At 42.7% G+C, this 21,116-nt stretch overlaps 1 protein-coding gene across 5 annotated transcripts in view; it reads left to right on the forward strand.

The window, feature by feature from the left end:
* Positions 1 to 1,715: 1,715 nt before the first annotated feature.
* SLC35F4 (solute carrier family 35 member F4) overlaps positions 1,716 to 21,116 on the forward strand; it is a 177,555-nt gene continuing 158,154 nt past the window's right edge. The window contains exon 1 of one of the 5 annotated variants that reach the window (XM_080665521.1): positions 1,716 to 2,081. In XM_080665521.1, coding sequence (XP_080521647.1) covers positions 1,979 to 2,081 — 103 coding nt within the window. In that variant the 5' untranslated portion in view covers positions 1,716 to 1,978. Of the gene's footprint in view, positions 2,082 to 2,134; positions 2,330 to 21,116 lie in introns of those variants that run through there. The other 4 variants (XM_080665519.1, XM_080665522.1, XM_080665520.1 and 1 more) reach the window with 4 other exon arrangements.

Here is a 21,116-nt window from a genome sequence, read left to right on the forward strand (position 1 = left end):
AATTTATATGTTAATATGCTACTGATTATGATGTTATTAAAACACATATTAGATGTAATATAGGCAAATTTGTTTTACAGAAACTAAATAAAAAGGACATCAATTAATGGGATCAACCAATTTTACTATGTACAATGCATACATTTTATATAAGGTTTACCACAGAAATAAAAACAATAAAAATTTGCTGAAAATGACTTCAGGTGGGGGGGGGGGCAGTGGAAATGTAGAGGTATTATCCTTTCATTTTTGCTCTAAATGCTCAGCTCCCCACCATTGCATAGAGTTGCTTTTTCCTTTAACTTTATCTTGACCTTTTACTTCCTTCGACCCTTCCATCTTTCCTAGCCCAGAAAGCAGGTGTGGGAGGAAATTGGTTTCATTATGAACTTTCTCCCAGGCACAATCGTCTCAAATTCACTCCACTCTCAGGATTCTGTACTAGGCTTTGTGTCCAGGTGAAAACCCTCAACACACTGTGAAATGTAATACTGCAATTTATTTATTCCCCCCTCCCCCTTGAACTCTCCCAGCCCATGTAATACTGCATTTTTATATGCTTATACCTATTCATCTTTTTAAAAAAGTTTGCATATTTCTTCCCTCTGAAGGACCCACACACAATGTGGAAAATGCTTGAAGGCAGAATGGCGTGATAGATCCATTGGTGGTTTTGGATGGGGAACTGATTACATGCTTTTATTCTCTCCCCCCCCCCCCCCAATCTTTAGAAATGTGAAATCTGGCAGGGATGTCTGCAGCTGGCTCTGGATGGAAGGTGGACATAATGACCTCTAAGCTGATGAGCTGACACCCCACCCCACACACTCACACACCTTTAGTTTCTGAGATGAGTCGCTGAAGATTATGTATCAGGAGCTGTGACTGCAAACCAAGAATACAGAAACCATCCCACTGCTCTCTGACTAGCCGGTGGGTCACTAGCCAAAGCACAGTCACAGCCCAGGGGAGGGTGCTCCCTCTGAGCACACAGCCTCAAGGACGTTCTAGACTCAGATGGAAGTCTGGAGACTGTAGCTAAAACTTTCACCGGCCCAGATAGTCACCGTTAGAAGGGCTTCCCCCCTGACTTTTCGGCAGTAAAGAAGAAAACCATCTCTCCTCAGGGCATTTGGAATGGCAAAATAAACATGCTGTGCGCAGCTGCGTCTCCCAAGCCTGTTATGTTTTCGCTGGGAGGATGGAGGGCCCCTGACCTAGACCGTCAGACCTTGGTGGTGGCTTGATCTCTTCAAGTCCTTGGGTCCCTAATACCTGGATAATCACTCCATTACTCCCACCTGCTGAGGGGCCTCATTTTCTTTTCATTTCCTACAATAAGACTGTCTTTTGGGCAAGTTTCAAGAACTGATTAACGCCTGGGGTGTAGACGTTAATCTTGCACATCAGGCTGGCCCAGATGGTGTAGGCGCCCCGAGGGATCACCTCTCCGAGCGACAGTGTGCATCTCTCCCGTGAGCAGCCCTTTCCCCACTTGAATCTCTCTCCCGCCCCCGACCCCACCCCTCCCCGCTGAGGCCCTGCCACCATCTCACCCTCCCCTTTTCCACTCCCCTGGACCAAACATCCCTCAGTCAGGTGGGTCGGGGGATGTCTACTCTTCGGGGAAGGGGCGCAAAAGGGTTAATGATGAGAGTCGGAGGCCAGGTGGGGCGCCCACACCCGCCCGGCCGCGGTGGGCGTCGGAGGTGAGGGGGCGCTGTTCGGGCAGCGATGCGCCGGGTGGCGGGCGGGAGAGCTGCCAGGCTGACGGAGAGGACGGCCGGAGTGGGGGCCGCCGCCGCCGCCGCTGTGATGCGGAGCCGGTGCTGCGCCGGGCGGTGCAGTCAGAGCCCGGGCGCGAGAGCACCAGCTGCAACCTCGGCACCGGAGGCGGCGGCGGCACCTGCGCCAGCTCCCGGGCCCCGCGCTGCCCTCTCCGCCCCGCCAAGCCCGGGGCCGCCGCCCGGCGCTCTCTATGGATGTCAAGGCGGCCCCCAACGGGGTGGCCACCATCGAGGACCGGATCTTGCGAATCACCGGCTACTATGGCTACTACCCGGGTTACTCCAGCCAGAAAAGTAAGACGCCGTGGGGCTGCCCTGCTCGAGGCGCCGAAAGGGGTGGGAGGCGGGAGGGAGCGCCGTCCGGACACCTGCAGCCTTGCTGTGCCGCGGATGCCGCCCTCCTGGCCGCGGGGTCACTGGGTGAAACGTATGTGCGCTGTCCTCGGTGCTGAACCATGGAAGAGACATGGGGGCCCCGTCGTTTGCTCCTAGGAGTTTGGAAACAGTCGCAGCCTTCGGGGCAGAGGCGCAGAGGGGACCCGGTGAGCTCTCTAGACGCGCCGTCGGCCCTTCACCCCTGGCTTATTTACTACCCGAGGAGATGAACATGGCTGTTTACTTAGCGGGAAGTCAGCCCTTGGGGCTGTACTCCCCGAAAGCCCCTACTGGGTGCCAGGCTGCGGGCGGGGTGCCTAGTACGCAGGTGGGTAGGTTCGGGGGTGGAGCCGGCCGGGCGGCGGGTCCAGACTTGGGTCCTGGCGCCGGCTGGGTCAGCCTGCTCTCTGGCTTCGGAGACGTTACCAGCGCGGGAATTACTCCTGTTAAAACGTCTTGGGGAGGTTCTCAATCCTGGGCAGAGAAAGAACCCGCTCAGCTCTCAGAGTCCGGAGTCCTGGAGCTGGGAGCCAGAGATGCAGGCACACGACTGGGGCGGGGGCGGGGCGGGTGGAGGCGCGACAGGGCCACCCGCCCGCGCTGCCCTCCGCACGTCGCGGCTTCCTCTGAGCCCCATTCTGTTCGGTACCCACTCTCTTCTGGCTAAACAGGTCCTGCGGCACCGATGCTCTCCCGGTTCCCGGGCAGTTTTGAGGGGAGGGAGGTGAGGTGCGCTCTACTCCGACCCCCTCCCCCAACACACAAACCCACTGGCTGTATTTACTGGGATTAGTTCTGCCAAGCGACCTAACAGGAGCTCGTTTTTTGTTTCTCTCTTGGGGGAGTAAGCTGCGGCTTAATTCCCATGCAAGCGGGGTTTCACTTCTTCTATATCAATGCATTTCTGTCGCAATGGATGGAGCTTAATTTATGTTTTTGCTTATTTTTAACCAGAAGGCTTGGAAGCTCCTGGAAGCATTTCTGATTTGTATTTTTCTGTGACATTTTGGGGTACAAGTAACATTGCAGTGCATCTGAAGCAGACAAACCTTGACACATAACCAGAAAACACTTTTTTTTTCCATGTAACTTTCTCCTCCACTATGGTCCATCTCTATTGAATAATAATTCAATTCTTCCATGGCTGTCTTTACACAGATATTTTCTATTTTAATATTTCATTTGGCTTCAGGAAAGGCCTATCGGATTTGGATGGTTTCTGTCTAGCTGTTTTTAGCATTAGAGGCTTACATTATTCATTTTCCTACAAAAGTAATTATATAGTGTTAGAATTTTCTGGAAAGAAAATAACATGCTGTGGAATGCAGTTTGAAGTCTTTGTACTACAGACTCAAAAACTCATTTCCCCCTTGTTGGCAAAGGATTTCTTTTTTAACCCTAGAAACATAAGTGAAGGCACTAGGATACCATGTTCTGTAGATTTCACCCATGAATATTTTTATTAGGAACCATGGATTTTGGCTTCTTAGAGAATGTAGAAATTACCTGTGAAATTACAAGACTCAAGGTAGTATATTGTTATGATTTTTATAACAATGGAACTTTGGTTAAGAAAGAACAAACAAAAAAGAATACTGGAAAAGTGACATTTTAAATAAAGACATGTTCATATTACCTTTTCTTACTTGCTGAAATAGGTACACATGTTTCATTTGCCCTACAGTAACAAGACAAAAGAGGGATGGGCTTTGGCCAAGACAGTAGCCGAAGCTAAAATGGATAAAGATGCATTTGGCATAGTTATTTGGGATGGGCACTTAACCTAACTTCAGGCCACGGAGTTCAAACAGTGAAGGCAGAGGAACTCCCAAGGAGAGAGAATTACATGATAGTCAAATGACTTTTAGGTTTCTTGTGCTTTCAGAGGTAGAAAGAGATTGCACAGTGAAGGAATAGGAGAGGAGAGAGCTGGAAGAAGGCCAGGCAGCCGAGCACTATGAAACAATTCTACCCTTAATTCAGGCTTTCACTAGTAAACAAACACATTGAACCAAACCAGTACAGTATGGTCAACTGATTTAGCTGTTACCAGGCATGATTAACAGCTTGGGAGATGTCTGTGGGGATATAGTATTTATGAAAACACTGTGGTGAGGAATATATAATATGTAAAGGCAAGGTGACTTTCTGGTTTTCTGACTGCTCGTGTATGAGGCCTTAAAGATGGGATGATCTCCTGATACCCATGCTGTTTACCTTTTTAGAAGTAGGTGGGGACTCACCTGAGAATATGCATCAATGATCAGCCTCATGATAGTGCATCCTGATGCCACCCCTGCAATCAGGGAAATGAGTACTTGTCCAGAACAAATTCTAGTCGTCAGGCTGATGTAAAATACATATATTTTATTCAGATACATATAAATGGTATGGAGATGAATAAAGCACCTGTCTAGCCTCTAGTTACTTATGGTCTGCTAGGGGAAATAGATCTTTCCTTCAACAGGTGTTAATTGAGTACCTCCTATATGCCAGGAATACATCAGTGAACAAAACAGACAAAAGTATTTTCCTTTTCAGAGCTTAAGTTCTAGTGGGAGCAGACAGACAAATAAACAAATAATCTAGTATATTTCAAGGTGGTAGCTGCTTTAGAAAACTACAACAGTATAAAAAGGATAAAAATATTCTGAAGGCCTACCTGGTTTGGCTCAGTGGATAGAGCGTCGACCTTCGGACTGAAGGGTCCCAGGTTCGATTCCGGTCAAGGGCATGTACCTTGGTTGCAGGTACATCTCCAGTAGGGGGTGTGCAGGAGGCAGCTGATCAATGTTTCTCTCTCAATGTTTCTAACTCACTATCTCTCTCCCTTCCTCTCTGTAAAAAAATCAATAAAATAAATTTAAAAAAAATTCTGAAGGGGGTAGTGATTTAGCAATCTTAAATAAGATGGTAATATAAGGCCTCACTGAGGAGGACACAATTGAGCAAAGACCTGAAGGATGTGAGGGAGTTAGCCACGTGGACATCAGGAGGATGACATTTCAGGCAGAGGGAGCAGCCAGTGCAAAGCTCCAAAGTGGAGATACCTGGCATGCTAGAGAAAGAGCAACGAGGCCTGCATGGATGAAATGGGGTGAACAGTTGGGGAAGTGGTTGGAGATGAGGTCACTATGATACAGGGGCTTAGATGAAGTAGGGACTTATCGGCATTGTAAGTGGTTTGGCTTGTAAGTCTATTCAGGGTTTTGACAGAGGAGTGATGTGACTGGACTCACCTTTCAAAAGGACCAATTTGACTGCTCTGTTGGGGCAGGGGTGGAAGCAGAGAGACTAGTTAGTATGTTATTGTAATTACCTGGGTGAAAGATGATCATAGTTTGAATCGGAGTGATAGCACTAGAGGTGGTCAGATTCTGGATGTAATTGAAATTAGAGCCAATAGAGTTTCCTGATGGGTTGGATATGGTATCTGCAAGAAAGAGAGGAGTAAAAAGTGATCCCATCTTTTCTGATTGGACCGAGTTTGAGTTGCCAGTGACTGCAGTGTGGAAGGCTTCAAAGCAGAGAAGTTTAGGGGGTTAGAGGCTAAGGATAACATTGATAACATTTTGGAAAGGTTAAATGTAGTTGGAAATGTTGAACAAGGCTGGAGATGTCTGAATGGAGATATAAAGTAGAGATTTTCCAGCATTTGGATGTTATCTCAAGCCTAAGACTGATGAGATCTCCAAGAAATGAATGCTACAGAGAAGAGAAGAAGAGCAAGGACTGACCTGAGGGGCACTCAGACATTGAGAGACTGGGGAGAAGAGGGGAGTCATTAAAAGAGACCAAGAAGGAGCTCCCAGGGAGGTAGGAGGAAAACCAGGAGCTGTGATACCCTAGAAGCCAGAGAAGGGTTTCAGAGGGAGGGGATTAGCTGAGTCCAGCGCTGCAGAAAGGTCAAGTGAAATGAAGACTGATAACTGACCATGGATTTGGCAATTGGGTGCCATTGGCTACCTTGACAGAGCAGGTAAAGTAGTATAACATGGGTTAGAATGTGTTTAGAGAGAATTAGAGGAAGGAATTGGAGCATAGACAGTCTTCAAGGGTTTTTGTGCAAAGGAGATCAAGAAGAAATGGGGATAGTATGTTAATAAGGTTTTTATTTTTAATGGCAGATATAGCAGCATATTTGCATGCACGTGAGAATGATTCAATAGAGAAAGAAAATTAATGATGTTGGAGAGATAGGGTATCACATTTAGTGCACAAGGGAAGGGACATTGCTTTACTTTAGATGGATATAGGGCAGAGTGTGTGGGTGCAGGTTCTGGAAGATGGATAGCTGAGATGGTGGGAGTCTGTTGAGGTTTTCTTCTTGTTGCCTTAGTTTTCTCAGAATAGAAAGCAAGGTCATCTACTGAGAGTGAGGATTTGGGAGGAGGTGATAGGGGTTGGAGGAGAGAGAATGCGTGAATAGTTAAATAAGGAGAGTGTACAAACTGGGGAAGTGCAGTAAGCTTGTCTGGCTGCCTTAAAGAGCCCACTTAAAAGTTTCTGGTCACAAATTTAAAGTGAAACTAGCCAGTATGTTGCTGTATTCACTGACACAGTGTATAGGCATGGAGCAAGGGTAGAGAAAGATTTAACTTTCAGGGGGTTGTGAACGTATGTAAGAAAGATCCTATATAATAAAGAGCTAATATGCTAATTAGACTGAACAGCAGAATGACCGTCCAGATGACCTTCCTGATGAAGCTGGGGCTGTGAGGGCCGAGCCCCTTGTATGAATTTCATACATTGGGCCTTTAGTATTAGTATAATGATTGACCACAGAATTTAAAGCTAGTAAGTAAAGAAGAGAGGAAATAAAGATGATTGGGGAGAGTGAAAAGTGGTAGGATCAATAGATTGGAAATCTCTGTAAGATCAAAGGCTAGTGGAAGTTAGCTGAAAGAGAAGGGGTAGTGGTCAAAATGTAAGAGGGTTGTATACTATAAGAAGTCATTTACTTAACTCAAGTCAAGTCATTTTGTTTTACTGTATTCCATTATCGATATATTTGGGGTGAGCCTTCTTTTTGTGTTTGTATAGGAGGCGGTATATTGTGTAGTAAACTAAGCCACAGTGGTTAGGAAATTGATTCTAGTTTTAAACCGTCCAGCAACTGGCTCTGAGACCTGGGACACTTTTCTTGGTAGACAGCAGTTTCCTTGTTTGTAAAAAAGAGGGTAAAGTCCCTGCCTCAGAGCAGCCACACAGCAGGTCAGCTTTGACAGGCTTCAAAACATCTCACCTTGTGCTGAAGAATCTTACCCAGTAAACTAGTGTATGTTGCCTCTGCCCACTCTACCTTTTATCTCAGATGGTGGCCAGTTGCTTCTCTGTTTTATGTCAGCCTTCTGTTCTTTCTATTCCCCAGTAAGTGACCAGGTTCTGTGGTTGTTTCCTACTGGTAGTTGCGTAGTTAATGGTAAAACCTTTTCCCCTTGCACTGATCCTATCTCTGACCATCTCGTGTCCAAAAAGAACTCTACTAACTTTTGGCTCCTGTGGCTCTCTAAGTTCGCCAACTGCTGCTATGACTTACCATTTCCCAAGGTTCCAGCTTCCGCTGTCTCTTCTCACCCTTTCCTTTCCCTGAGCGAGCTCATTCAATCCCGTGGCTTTACCATCTTCCATCTGTCTGTATTTCTATGTTCATTTTTTCTGAACCCAGATCCGTATTTCAAACTACCTACTAGAATTCCCACCTGGATGTCCTCCAGGCATGTCACACATAAAACTAAATTTATCATTCTGTTCTTAAATGTGACTTTTCCTTCTTATTATGTTTTTTAGCTTCTAATATCTGTATCCAACCAATTGCCCGGAAACCTGGAGTTATCCTCAAACTCTACCCTTTCCCCATACCCCTTATTCACTTAACTGTACTATATCTATCCCATCCAAAATAAGTGCTTTCTGTCACTGTTGTGACTGCTTTAGTTCTATCCATCACATCTCAAATTCGTCTAATCCAGTGTGCACACCTTAACAACATTTAATCCCCTAGAATGCAAATCTGCTCACCTCTTTTTCCTGATCAATTGCCTGAAATAAATTTTCATTTTCTGTGGAATGAAGTCCAAACTTCTGAGCACACCACAATCTGAGTCCATCTTACATTGTTTTATTTTAGTACACATTCCCCGCCTCCCCTCCCTCCAATTTCCAAAGTAATGCATGCTTAGTGCAGAAAATTTGGAAGGCAGAGAAGCAAAAAGAGATTAAAATAAAATTACACATAATTTCACCACCCAGAGATGATCAGTGTTAACATTTTGGTTAACACTATCCTTTTCTATATAGACACATGCAAATGCTTTTTATTTCATACTGAACATTTCTCTTGTTGGTTTATATATTAACAATGTATACATAGTCTTGCATATATTTAAGCACCTTAATCAACTTAAGTTGTTGAATTTTTAGTTCATTTTTCCTTCTTAATTTCACATCTCCCTCCCCCACACCCCCAACCCTGGACATAGTCTCATTAAGCAGCTCATTGTTTTCATACCCTATTGTCCCCAATGTATTATGATCCCCAACAACTTCCTCTCCTGTTTCCTTCATCACACTCTGGAAAGCTCCTATTTATCTTTAAAGGTTGAGTTTTAAATGTGTTGGCCTTTGTAAAGCTTCCCAATTGCCCCAGGCTGGGCTAATCCTCCCTGCCTGCTTCTATAATACTGTTCCTCACCTCTGCTCCAGCTTTTAGCACATTATTTTGGGCTGTTCGTACCAGGCTACCTCACCCACAGAGCTGGGGAGGGCAAGGACTTATCTTTATTCATTTATTTTCCTCTTAGGGGAAGTGACTAGTACATTCTGAGTGTTCAATGAAGTTTATTGTACTAGTGAATGAAGGATTACAGTTGCCTCTGAAGAAATTGGAGAGCTAATTATTTTCACACAGGAAAGAAGAGTACAGGATGGTAGAGATCAGAGGGAAATAAAAAAGTTTGCTAGCTATGAATGAATCAAACAGATGTGTCTATTCAAAGAATGAGATGACATCAAATGGTATTTTATGACCACTTTACCTTTGTGGTGGTAACTTCTGCATTTGTGTCTTTCCTATTTCCTTCATAATGTTTTCTGTACTTGAATGAGGGGAAAGGCAACTTTCAAAAATACAGAGTAGTGCCCTAGCTGGTTTGGCTCAGTGGATAGAGCGTCGACCTGTGGACTGAAGGGTCCTGGGTTCGATTCTGGTCAAGGGTACATGCCCGGATTGTGGGCTCGATCCCCAGTAGGAAGTGTGCAGGAGGCAGCAGATCAATGATTCTCTCTCATCACTGATGTTTCTATCTCTCTCTCTCCCTCTCTCTTCCTCTCTGAAACCAATAAAAATATATTTAAAAAAATACAGAGTAGTATGAAGTTAGTATAATTATAAGAAATAAAATGTAACCCCCCCCAGAAGTGGTTATTATTAGTTTTCATGGTAACAATCTATACGAACAAAAGGGTAATATGCTAATTAGACCGGGTTGACTGGCCATCTTCCAGATGTCTGACTTCCTTCCGGACAAAGCCATGGTAGTGAGGGCTGAGGCAGAGGCAGTTAGGGGTGATCAGGCCGGCAGGAGAGGGCAGTTGGGGGCATTAGGCAGGCAGGCAGGTGAGTGGTTAGGAGCCAGTGGTCCTGGATTGTGAGAAGGATCCCAGATTGGAAAGGGTGCAGGTCTGGCTGAGGGACACACACCACCCCCCCAACCCCTGGGCATGAATTTCATGCACTGGGCCTCTGGTATTTATATAAGCTTTAAGCATTCTAATTGGAGTAAGTTATCAAATTGTCTCTTACTGGTGAAATGAATACACCAAATATGTCTCCCAGTTCATATTCTGTTTATACCCTGATAATAAGCTTTATGCTTCTTTTGTATATATAGGTAGTATTTTGTAAACAGTTATAATTACCATTAGTATGTAGTATTGAGAAATCTTTGTAACAAAGTTTTTAACTATGACATATAAGAGCTATGTTGATCTTACATAAAAAAATTTGGGCAAGTTGGTTCTCAGTTATTTGAGACTAAATAAAATGGAGAGACCTGGAGTGTTAGTGAGGGCTTCTTTATTTTCTAGTCACAGAATTGCACTTGAACTTGGGTAAGCAAAAATGGAAGCCACTGGAAGGATGCTGGGGTCTCCCATGGATTTTAAGGGCAGGGATAAAGAAAGATAAAGTAAGATAACCCTGCCTGGGTGGCTCAGTTGGTAGGAGTGTTGTTCCATACACCAAAAGTTGTGGGTTTGGTTCCCAGTGAGGGCGTATACCTAGGTTGTGGGTTTGATCTCTGGTTGGGGTGTGTATGGGAGGCAAACGATAGATGTTTCTCTTTCTCTTTCTCTCTTCCTTCCTTTCTCTCTAAAATCAATAAAAACTTACCCTAGGGTGACAGTAATAAAAAGGAGGGTAAGCTTGCATAAGTTTCTAGAGGGCTGTGGTGAAAATGGGAAGCCCTTTTTTTCTCTGCCTCTCATCTATTTTTATGGCACACATTCTCCATTCTTCTCTCTTGCTACAGGCTGGTTTTCTCTCTTTTCTTGTCCAAATGATTGAAAATAGCCTCTGCCAGCAGTTCCAGTGCTTATACATCCTTTACTCAAGAGAACAGACAGATTGAGCAAGAATCTGGACTTACTTCTAAGTCCAGATTCCTAGGGAAAGGGACTTGGCCCAATCTGTGTCAAGTGCACACTCTTGATCCTATTGACTGTGTTGCCAGAGGCTCTCTCCTATAAACTTATTGACTGTCGGGGAAGAGGACATTAAGGAAGAAAAAAAAATGATGGTCTGGACAAGATAGTTACCTAAATAGCTATTTGGTTCACAGAGATTTGCATAGAAAGTTTTTCATATCAAATTGTAGGCTTACTTCAGGATTGATCTTTTCTTTCCTCTGGTCCTGATAGCCCTTAGATTGTACCTAAGAAGTCTGTAGTGAAGTTACAGACACTGCATTCCTGTAAACTGAGAAAATCCAAGTGCCTGTTTAGCGTGTACATCTCTAGGGAGTTCTGTTTAAAAACCACTCAGCCAGTACTGCAGTCTGCTTACTAAGTTTTATTGAAGTGCTATTGGTTACCTCAAGTTTGGAAGAAATATTTCCTTTTCTAGGTCAGATAGGGTAACACATCGGTTTCTTCAGACTATCAAGGATGACACTGAACATTGTATATTTGAAACAAGAATTGAATTTAAACTATTCTGAAGTCTTGCATTTTCTATATTTTGTCCTGGACTAAGGCTAAAATGGCACTAGTGAGGTGTCAGTAATGGTTTGATGGTCCTGAAAACCAGATATCCCTTGAGAAAGCTAAGATTCCTAAGGGTGTGAGAGCCTATAGAGTTTTGCTGCTGACATCTTGCTAAGCCCCAGGTCATGTGATTTGGTGTCTCTCATGTTTGTGTTCATTCCCATGTTAAATCACAACCATTTCAGAGGAAAGATCCAGATCAAATGAGTTGGGGCCCACGTGGAGCACCATCTTCCCTCCTGAGCTATGGTGGCAGTTCTAAAGAATCCATGTACACACCTACTTCTTAGGGACTTTTGAGAATCAATATTAGAAGTTGAGAACTTTTAATTTCTTTTTTTTTAATTTATTGTTTTTTTTCTGAGAGAGAGAGGGAGAGAGAGAGAGAGATATTTGCTTGCTGTTCCACTCATTCATGCATTCATTGGTTGCCCTGACCAGAGATCGAACCCACTACCTTGGGGTATGGGAACGACACTTACCAATGACCTACCTGACCGTGCCCGGGTGAGAACTTCTAATTCTCTTTCATTTTTCTAACAATTGTGGGCACTTGAAGCGGGAGCTTCTTATTTTGCCCCTTTCTAGTCCTCATCCACATAGCAGCCTTTGTGAACTTTTAAAAGCATTAATTGAATCATGCCATTCCTCTTGGTTAAAGACCTTAGTGGTGAGGGCATGTGCCAGGGGGTAGGGGAGGCTGGGGGAAGGTCAATGGGGAGGGGGGGGGAAAGAAGAGACATATGTACTACTATTTGTAATACTTTAAACAATAATAAAAAATAAAAAAATAAAAAATATATTAAAAAAAAGAAGACCTTAGTGACTTCCTGTGTCTCTACAGGATCTAATCCGGCCGGGTTCTTCAGGTGGCCCCGCTCTTCCACACCCTCATTATGCTTTGCTCGCTCATACTGGCATGTGCTCCTGGCCCCTTTTCTTTCTCTGAGCTGGTGAACAAGCTCCCCTCTCTCCCTGGTGTTACCTGGCTGGCGCCTGGCCATCTCTCAGGTCTCATAATAAGTGCCACTGCCTCAGAGAGACCTTTTTAGCTTTACACCACTCATATCTCATGCACTTTTTTTGTAGCACTTACTACAAATTGCAGTTGCTATTTAAGTTGCTCTTTTTTGGGTAGCACTTACTACGAACTGCAATTACTATTTAGGTTGCTTTTTGTGTCTTTCCTGCTCATTCGTCTCCTCGCTCCCTTAAGGAAGGGATGGGTCTATTTTGTTCAACACCCTGTACCCAGCACACAGAACAGTGCCTATACACTCTATAAATATTTGTTGCATGATTAAACCTTGTTAAAAATTGAGTAGACTTTTTAAAAAATTGAACATTTTGGGGGGAATATTATTAGACTTACAGAAAAGCTGCAAAGATAATAGAGTTCCTGTATACCCTCACCCATTTCTCCCATTTTTATCACTACATTTCTAATATATATTTGTCAAAACTAAGGAACTAATATTGGCACATTACCTTTAGTTAGCATCTAGGCTTTATTTATAGTTCCCTTGTTTTCCCATTAAGGTCCTCATTCTGTTCCTGGATCCAGTCTGAGATTCTGCATTACACTTAGTTGTCACATCTCCTAAATAGGATTTTAATACATTGAACTTGAAACGATAATTCCAATTTTTTAGGAAATTCCTGGCCTAATTTTTAGGACTTGGATGAAATCACATTTGAAAATTGAACTGCTAGTGTTCAAGGTGACATTGGATTAAATTCATGTTTGAAATGACCTATGACTTAACATGATAATTACATAGTATCTTAGAGGAGTGTTCTATAGTATAGAACAATAATTTTTAACATTTTGGGAGACCCAGAAATCTTTGAAATCTACATAAAACTATAAATTATATCCTCCCGTGCACATATATACCAAACATTTTTAAGCAGTTTATTTTATTACACTAGAAATTTATTACTTCACAGGAAGAGGCTATAGAATTTATAATTCCAACAAATTGTATCTGTTTATTTTATTTTATGAGGATGGGTGCAAAATTTAATGGCAATGCCTAAAAAATTTGAAATAATTCAAATTTTTAAACTAAAATAAACATAAACTTCAGTTTTATTCAAAAGTGAATTTTAGTAAGAACACTCTTGCAGTTTGGACTGAATAAGAAACTGAAATTTTGGAGTGGTCTTAGGCATGGGAATATGCAGCTGATCTTTGACATCCAGTTGACTTCAACTTGATTAAAATTTTAACACCTTCTAAAAACTCTAATTTACAAGGCTATGAGGTAGCAAATAAAGTTAGAGATCCCATAACTTATTTTGCAGGAAGAGGGTGAATTTATATCAAGAAACACCAGAATTCTCATAAATTCTTCAAGTTGAATTAATGTCACATCCTTTCACTTGTACTCAAGTCAATGAAGTCATCTTTTAGGTGAGATCTACATCACTATGCTGTCTTTGTTGGCAGAGAAAGGATGATGGAATCATGTTTCAATTTTAGGGTTGTCCATGCAGAATTAACCTTCAAACATATCCTGTAGTGTATCCAGATGTCTCCAGATTGTTCGTCTGCACAGATGTTTTATGATATGTTGTCATTCTGGATCCTTATTTTTCTGAGGAGCTGAGTTTCCAAAAAACCTTGTGGTTTTCAGCTGCATAATAATAGTGACTTTAAAGTTTTTAGTGAAAGAAAGTGTCATGTTGTTATCTATAAAGTAAGCAAAGTGAAGAATCAACTTTTCCTGAATGAACTGACTTCTCAGGATGTGCTTCCCTTTTCTCTCTGTCAAAGAAACAAGATTCAACTGAGTAAATGTGAAGTTTTAACTGGTTTTATTCAGTGATTCATGAGTCAGGCAACACCCTACCTAGCAACTAGAAGGGTACTACGAGGTACAATATGAAGGTCTTTATAGTAAGAAGGATAGGACAAAGGAGCTACTAACAAAAGAAAATAAAGGTTTGTTTTTAGACCAGAACATCTTTTGGAGGGAATGGCAAGGGTTTTTATCATTTATAGTACCTCTTCTTTCTATGGAGGATGGAGAGGGCCCATGTGACAGATTACTGGTGCTTGACCAGAAAATTCCAGACTCATTAAGATTACATTTCTGGCCCTAACTGGTTTGGCTCAGTGGATAGAGCATCAGCCTGCGGACTCAAGGGTCCCAGGTTTGATTCCGGTCAAGGGCATGTACCTTGGTTGCAGGCACATCCCTGGTAGGAGGTGTGCAGGAGGCAGCTGATCGATGTTTCTCTCTCATTGATGTTTCTAACTCTCTATCCCTCTCCCTTCCTCTCTGTGAAAAATCAATAAAATATATTAAAAAAAAAGATTACATTTCTGGGAGAGGGTGATACTGCAGTTAGATCAGATATTAAATCTAGGTTTGGTATCATGGGCCTTTAGCATGAGTAATGCCACTTTGGCTTGTGACTTTCCCTTTAACATCTCAAAGGTGATATAAATGCCTTCCCAAATGTCATTCAAAGGTTTCAAGTCAGGGTTTCTGGAAAGACCTTAGCTTACAGGTAGTCAAGGAGAACACCGCATTCTGTTCACTGGCTCTGATGGAATTGACTTTTAAAGCAATAAAAAAGGTTTCTTGTGGATCATTACCAATATTTTGAGTGTCACTATATGCTTATGTTTAAAGTAGTAAGTTACACTGATATGCAATCTCCAGGTATAGTTTGTTAAACATTGCAACCTTTCATACCTCCTAAAAAAACTCACAGAATGGGCATTCTCTGTAGATGACATTCATGCACAAATAACAGAAAATCAGAAGTTGGAAGCAGTGTGAGATATAAAGTTATTTGCTAAAAGTACATAGCATAGTTGCTGAAATCTCCAAAATTTGCATTAAAATTATGGCAAATGAGCAAGTTTGGGGAAATGACTTTATTTCATAGGGGCACTGATTCTGTTTTTATCTCCTGCTGCCAACCACAGTCCAGTTTATCTTTTTCCAAGGCACACTGGTTCCCAGGGTCTCTCCAGGATGAATTTGTCTGCAAGTAAAGAATGCTCAACTTATATTGGCTTAAGCAATAAGGACATTTATCCTCTTTTATAGCAGGGAGTTGAGAGGTGGGATGTCTGGCTTAAATGGCTTATGTTGTAACAAATTACCAATTCTAACATTTTCTCTCCTATTCTTCATCTCTTTGTTTGTGTGTTCTACTTGGTAAGATATTTTCTTAACTTTATTTTCAAACTCTTCTATTAAGTTTTCCACTTAAAGTTTCATTTAAGGTTGTAGTAGCTATTTTGTTTTCTTAATATTCCTTTAAAATTATGACATCTTATTTTTGTTTTATGGCTAGGATAGCTTCTTTTATTCCTTGAGGATATTACTAACGTTTTTAAAAAAAGTTTCATTATTTTGAAGGGGCTGTTTCTTCCCAGTTACTTTTTGAAATTTAAATATTATTGTTAGCCAATATTCTAGGATGATTTGTGATTTTTGTTTATCTGTTTATATTCTAGAGTATAGGGCTCTAAAACTATTCAGAAATGGTGAAAATGGTTGAGGAGGTCAAGAAATATGAAGGGTCTTACCCCATTTTCAAGTAAGCCCTCTACAGTTCATGGACCCTAGCAGAAGACATGAGATTCCAGGGTCAGATACAAAGGACTTTATTACTCACAGTTAAGCAAATAACATTAGCTTCATGTTTATGGCCCCCTTGCTCCTCAGGTGCCCCAGGACTTCCTCACTATGTAATAGTTTTGAGTCACAGCTGAGGAATCCTGAGCTTAGGGAGTCCTAACTATTTATAACTAAAAGCTCGATGCATGAATTCGTGCATGGGTGGGGTCCCTCAGCCTGGGGCTGATGGGGGCTGGCTGGGGAGAGACCATGGGAAGGCTCCAGGGTGTGTGCAGCCCTCTCACCCAGTCCTGATCTGCCGGACCCCAGCAGCAAGCTAACCTACCAGTTGTAGCATCTACCCCCTGGTGGTCAGTGTGTGTCATAGTGACTTGTAAGCGGCCCACCAAAAGGTTGACCAATGGGTTGGATGCTTAGCATATTACGCTTTTATTATATAGGATGGCCTACAATAAAACTACCAAACCTTTGCTCAAGACATTAGCAGAAAAACCTGCCTTCTGTTCTAGAGGGAGACACTATCTCTACCTTCCAAACTGTTCATCTTCAGGGTCTTGAAAAGGTAATCCAAGAAAAAAGCCCCCAGATCCTGCATGAGATGTTCAGAAATGGAAGAGAGACAAATTGTCTCCCAAGAAGGGCTTGTCAAATAACTGGGCTGTTTCCTTGGGAAACTTCAATATCATTTTCTTAACATCAGGTCACTTGGATCATAGAAAGCCTTTCTAATCTCCTGACTAGCTTCTAGCATTCTGGGAACCAAGTAGAAAAGAAGCCTTGGTACGTTGGTGAGCAGTGTGCATAGATTCACTTAATTTGGTGTGGTACCCCAACATTCAACCATACCCAGTATCCCTGTAGAATGCCAGCCGTGGGTAAACTATGGCCCCACGGGCCAGATCCGGCTGTTCTATCCGGTTCTCTTGCTCTCCCTTCTGCTCCTTTACTTTGAATTTATATTAGTTCACACAAACACTCCATCCATGCCTTTGTTCCAGCCCTCCGGTCCAGTTTAAGAACCCATTGTGGCCCTCGAGTCAAAAAGTTTGCCCACCCCTGGATAGATTCTTGTTTGGGTCTCTCTGGAGAATAAAGCATTGGCCTTTGCCAGAGTGAAGGGAGGCATAGTCAAATGCTATACAGAGTGAGGGTGGAGATTAAGAAGCCTTTAGCCTTCTTCAACAGACTAAACCAAGACTACTGATTTTAGGCTCCCTGTCCTCCCGTATAGTGGTAGCTGGTAATTTTGGAAAACTCTGTGTTGTAAATTGGACAAATATCCATTTTCTTTACCCTCAGTTTAGGTTTCTGTTTCCTTAGGCCTGAGTAGTCTTTTTCTACTTTCCAGCTTCTAAAATGTTGTTACTGTCTTCTCTCTGATTCGTGTGGATTTATGCCTTTAAAAAATTCACTAATTGTCAATTTAGTGGAATTTTCTGAATGAGTAAATAAACATGTGTGTATTAAGTCTGCCATCTTTGCCAGGAAAATTCATTCTACTTCTTATTTATATTCTTTGAAATCTTCCAACATAAACTGGATCCACTATAAACCAAAACAAATGCCTTATTCATAGTGGTGGAGTACATTATTGCATTTTCTCCCAGTGGGAAGCTATTCTAGATGTCATAACATGAGGGCCAAAAATATTGTGCATTCTCTGTTTCTTGATCTGAATGCTGGTTTTGTGGATGTGTTTAGTTAATGAAAATATCAAGCATTGAACTTAAGGTCTGTGTCCTTTCCTGTATGCATGTTATATTGCAATACAAATTCTTTACATTAAAAATTGTACATAACATGACTGTAGATCATAGCATTCAGTCAATTTACCCCTGATTTTAATAAAACATTGAATGGTAACTTGAAAATCTTTTGCAAATTTTTAAAGTAGCATCAAACAAATAATTACTTTTGTGTGTTCCCAGTTCACTAAACTCTTAAGTGCATCCCCTAATCCCTTACCCGCATGAAGAAAGTAGTTCTCAAATACTTTGCTGCATATTAGAAACTCTGGGGAGTTCTAAAAAAATACTCCAAAGCCAAGGCTGCATTCCAATCTAATTAAAACAGATTCTCTAGGGTGGAGACCCAGGCATCTAAAGCTCCCCAGGAGTGTCCAGTGAACAGCCAACACTGTGAACACGGGTCTAGGGTAATGCTTCTCAAATTATCTGCAGTGAAGAACCAGCTTCTCTTTAAAATGTTCCACTCATTATAGATCAAAACTCTTGCAAAATATGTAAAAATGAATTGATAGAAAAAAATAATCATGCCCTGAAATATCACAGCAATGTCAACTTGCTATAGAGTTTTTTCCTTGCTTCCTCTCAATTTCTGTATTTGTCTTGCCACAGACTGTTAACTGTCCATGGCCAGTATCAGTCTGTAGAGCACATGCTGAGTAGCACTGACTGCTCAGAACACTGGGGTACTCTGTTTCCCAGCACGAGCTGAATATCCATATCTTCTCTCTGTGGACTGAGTCACTGGAGACCTGAAGGATTTGGGCTGGGGCCTGTAGTGTGTGCTTCCACCCATTTTCTGCAGCCCCAGGGACACAGTGCATCCACTCTGATGCATTTCTGGGCTCTGAAAGCAGGGGGTATAAACCATTGTTATAACTCATGTGTTTGCTTCAGATTTTCCAAGTATTGTTTCCCCTCAGCTATATTAAGTCAGGATAAACTCTTGACTACTAAAATCTGAGCACGTGATCTCATGTGTATTTGTAGTGGACTGGATCTGTGAGTTGCATGTACAAGTGAATTTCAGAGAAAAATTCACTAAAGACTCTCAGAAACAAAAAATCACTTCACTCTTAGTGATTTTGTACTTGGGATAGAATGCAATGAAAACTCTCCAAAGGACAAATGGAGCTTCCCTAGGCACTTGTGGGGGACCCTGTTGTGTTTGGGGCTGAATGAGAGCAAGTGGGCTGCTGTAATCTGCTACCCGAGACACTTGGCCCAATAGTCTGGCAACATGGGAATTCAGCCATGTGGAAGGAATCCCATTAGGTTTATGAAGCATGAAATGGAACTCGAGGTTTGGAACTGGTGGGACCTTCATGCTATGGAGGAGTGCAGAATGACTCAGATGGATTTTCTGATGAGGACATCTTCTCCTCCTCCCTTTGGGAGATTATTTTTTTAAAAATATATTTTATTGATTTTTTACAGAGAGGAAGGGAGAAGGATAGAGAGTTAGAAACATTGATGAGAGAGAATCATCGATCAGCTGCCTCCTGCACACCCCCCACTGGGGATGCGCCCGCAACCAAGGTACATGCCCTTGACTGGAATCGAACCTGGGACCCTTCAGTCCACAGGCCGACGCTCTATCCACTGAGCCAAACCGGTTAGGGCTTTGGGAGATTATTTTGATGGTGATGCGACTGAATTCTAGGTGAAGCAGATTATCTGATTAAAGACGTCTCTCTCTGCCTCCCTCTCTTAATACTGGCTCACCTGTTTCAGAGAAGATGACACAATTATGCTTATTAGGAACCAAGGGCCACACCATATGTGGTTAATTTCACTCTCAGGCTCTTGCATGGTCTTTACTAAAGCTGTCTTCAATGGCCTTCTTGCTCCTCTTGACTTCTGTTACATTCTGATTATATTTGCTGGGAGTGTAGAATTTCACAGCAGCCCCTCTAGAGATGCCTTAAGTCTGTCTCCCAGAAAGGAAACATAAAGGAGAAATGGGATATACTCTGTGACTTTGGACTTGAAACCTTTCCCAGCTCAGGTTTGGTTACTTGATAAGGGATGAAAAATGGAGGGTTTATCATACTTGTTTATGGAGTTCTATATTCCTTAAAGTCTTACACTCCACATAAAGCTCATGCATCTAAAACTCCTAGCACATGTCACATCTGGCACATAAAAGCTTACTGGGGAAGAAAACCAGGATTGGGAATCTCAGCATATGCTACAATTTAAGAAGGAGTTAGTTATCTTGTGGCTTTAATAGGATGGTATAGCCAAATATGTACTATGTACAGCCATGGCAGGATTGTAACAAATGTAAGGCTGAAGTATGTGCAGAGCAATCTCTGAGGATTGAGTAAAGATGAATGTTTATGAGATTTAAACACTGGAGCCTTAACTTACTATAGCATGCAAAGGATTCAGGCTGTGAATTCTAAATAATGCTGCTGCCACTCATATACCACTTTTATAGCATTATAGTATAGCATCTACACCAGGCGTCCTCAAACTACGGCCCGTGGGCCACATGCGGCCTGCCGAGGACATTTATCCCGCCCGCTGGGTGCCACTGCCTGTCCTGCTTAGCAGCCGACTCGTCCCGGGCCCGCAGTGTGCATAGGAATTTGTTCATAGTTTTTTTTTAAACTATAGTCCGGCCCTCCAACGGTCTGAGGGACAGTGAACTGGCCCCCTGTTTAAAAAGTTTGAGGACCCCTGATCTACACTAATAAAAGAGAAATATGCAAATTGACTGTACCTCTGCGATGCCCACCAGCCAATCAGGAGTGAGTATGCAAGTTAACCCAACAAAGATGATAGGTTAATTTGCATATGCAGGCGTGGCGCTGTGGCAGTTGAGGGGGTGGGGTGGGATGCCTGCTATGAGGGGGAGGGCAGGGGGCAGAGGGAGCTACAGGAGCGGTGCTCCAGGCAGAGCAGAGAAGACTGAAGGCTCTGGCCGGAGCAAACACTGAAGGCTCCGCCAGAGTGAAGACGGAAGGTGGCAGCTAGAGCGAAGGCCTGGGTCCTGGGTGCCAGAGGAAAACTGGTGCCGGCAGCCAGGGGAAGGAAGGCCTATTGCACGAATCTTTGTGCAACAGGCCTCTAGTATAGTATATTGTTTTTACACGCTAGAAGGCAATAGCATGTATGACTTCATGAAAACTCACAGCCTCTCTGTGAAGTGGATATTATTATCACTATGTGAAAGATGAGCAAATTGAGGCCCAAAGGGGTTACCTTGCCCAAGGGCATAGCTAACAGGTGGCAGGGCTGGAGTTTGAATCCAGAGCTGCCTGTTTCCCAAACCCATACTCTCCATCGAGAGTAACAAGAAGTCAAAACTAAAATTCAGATCCTCCCGTGGTGCA

The sequence above is a fragment of the Plecotus auritus genome (assembly GCF_963455305.1).
Source record: "Plecotus auritus genome assembly, chromosome: 1".
NCBI classification, from domain to species: Eukaryota; Metazoa; Chordata; class Mammalia; order Chiroptera; family Vespertilionidae; genus Plecotus; species Plecotus auritus.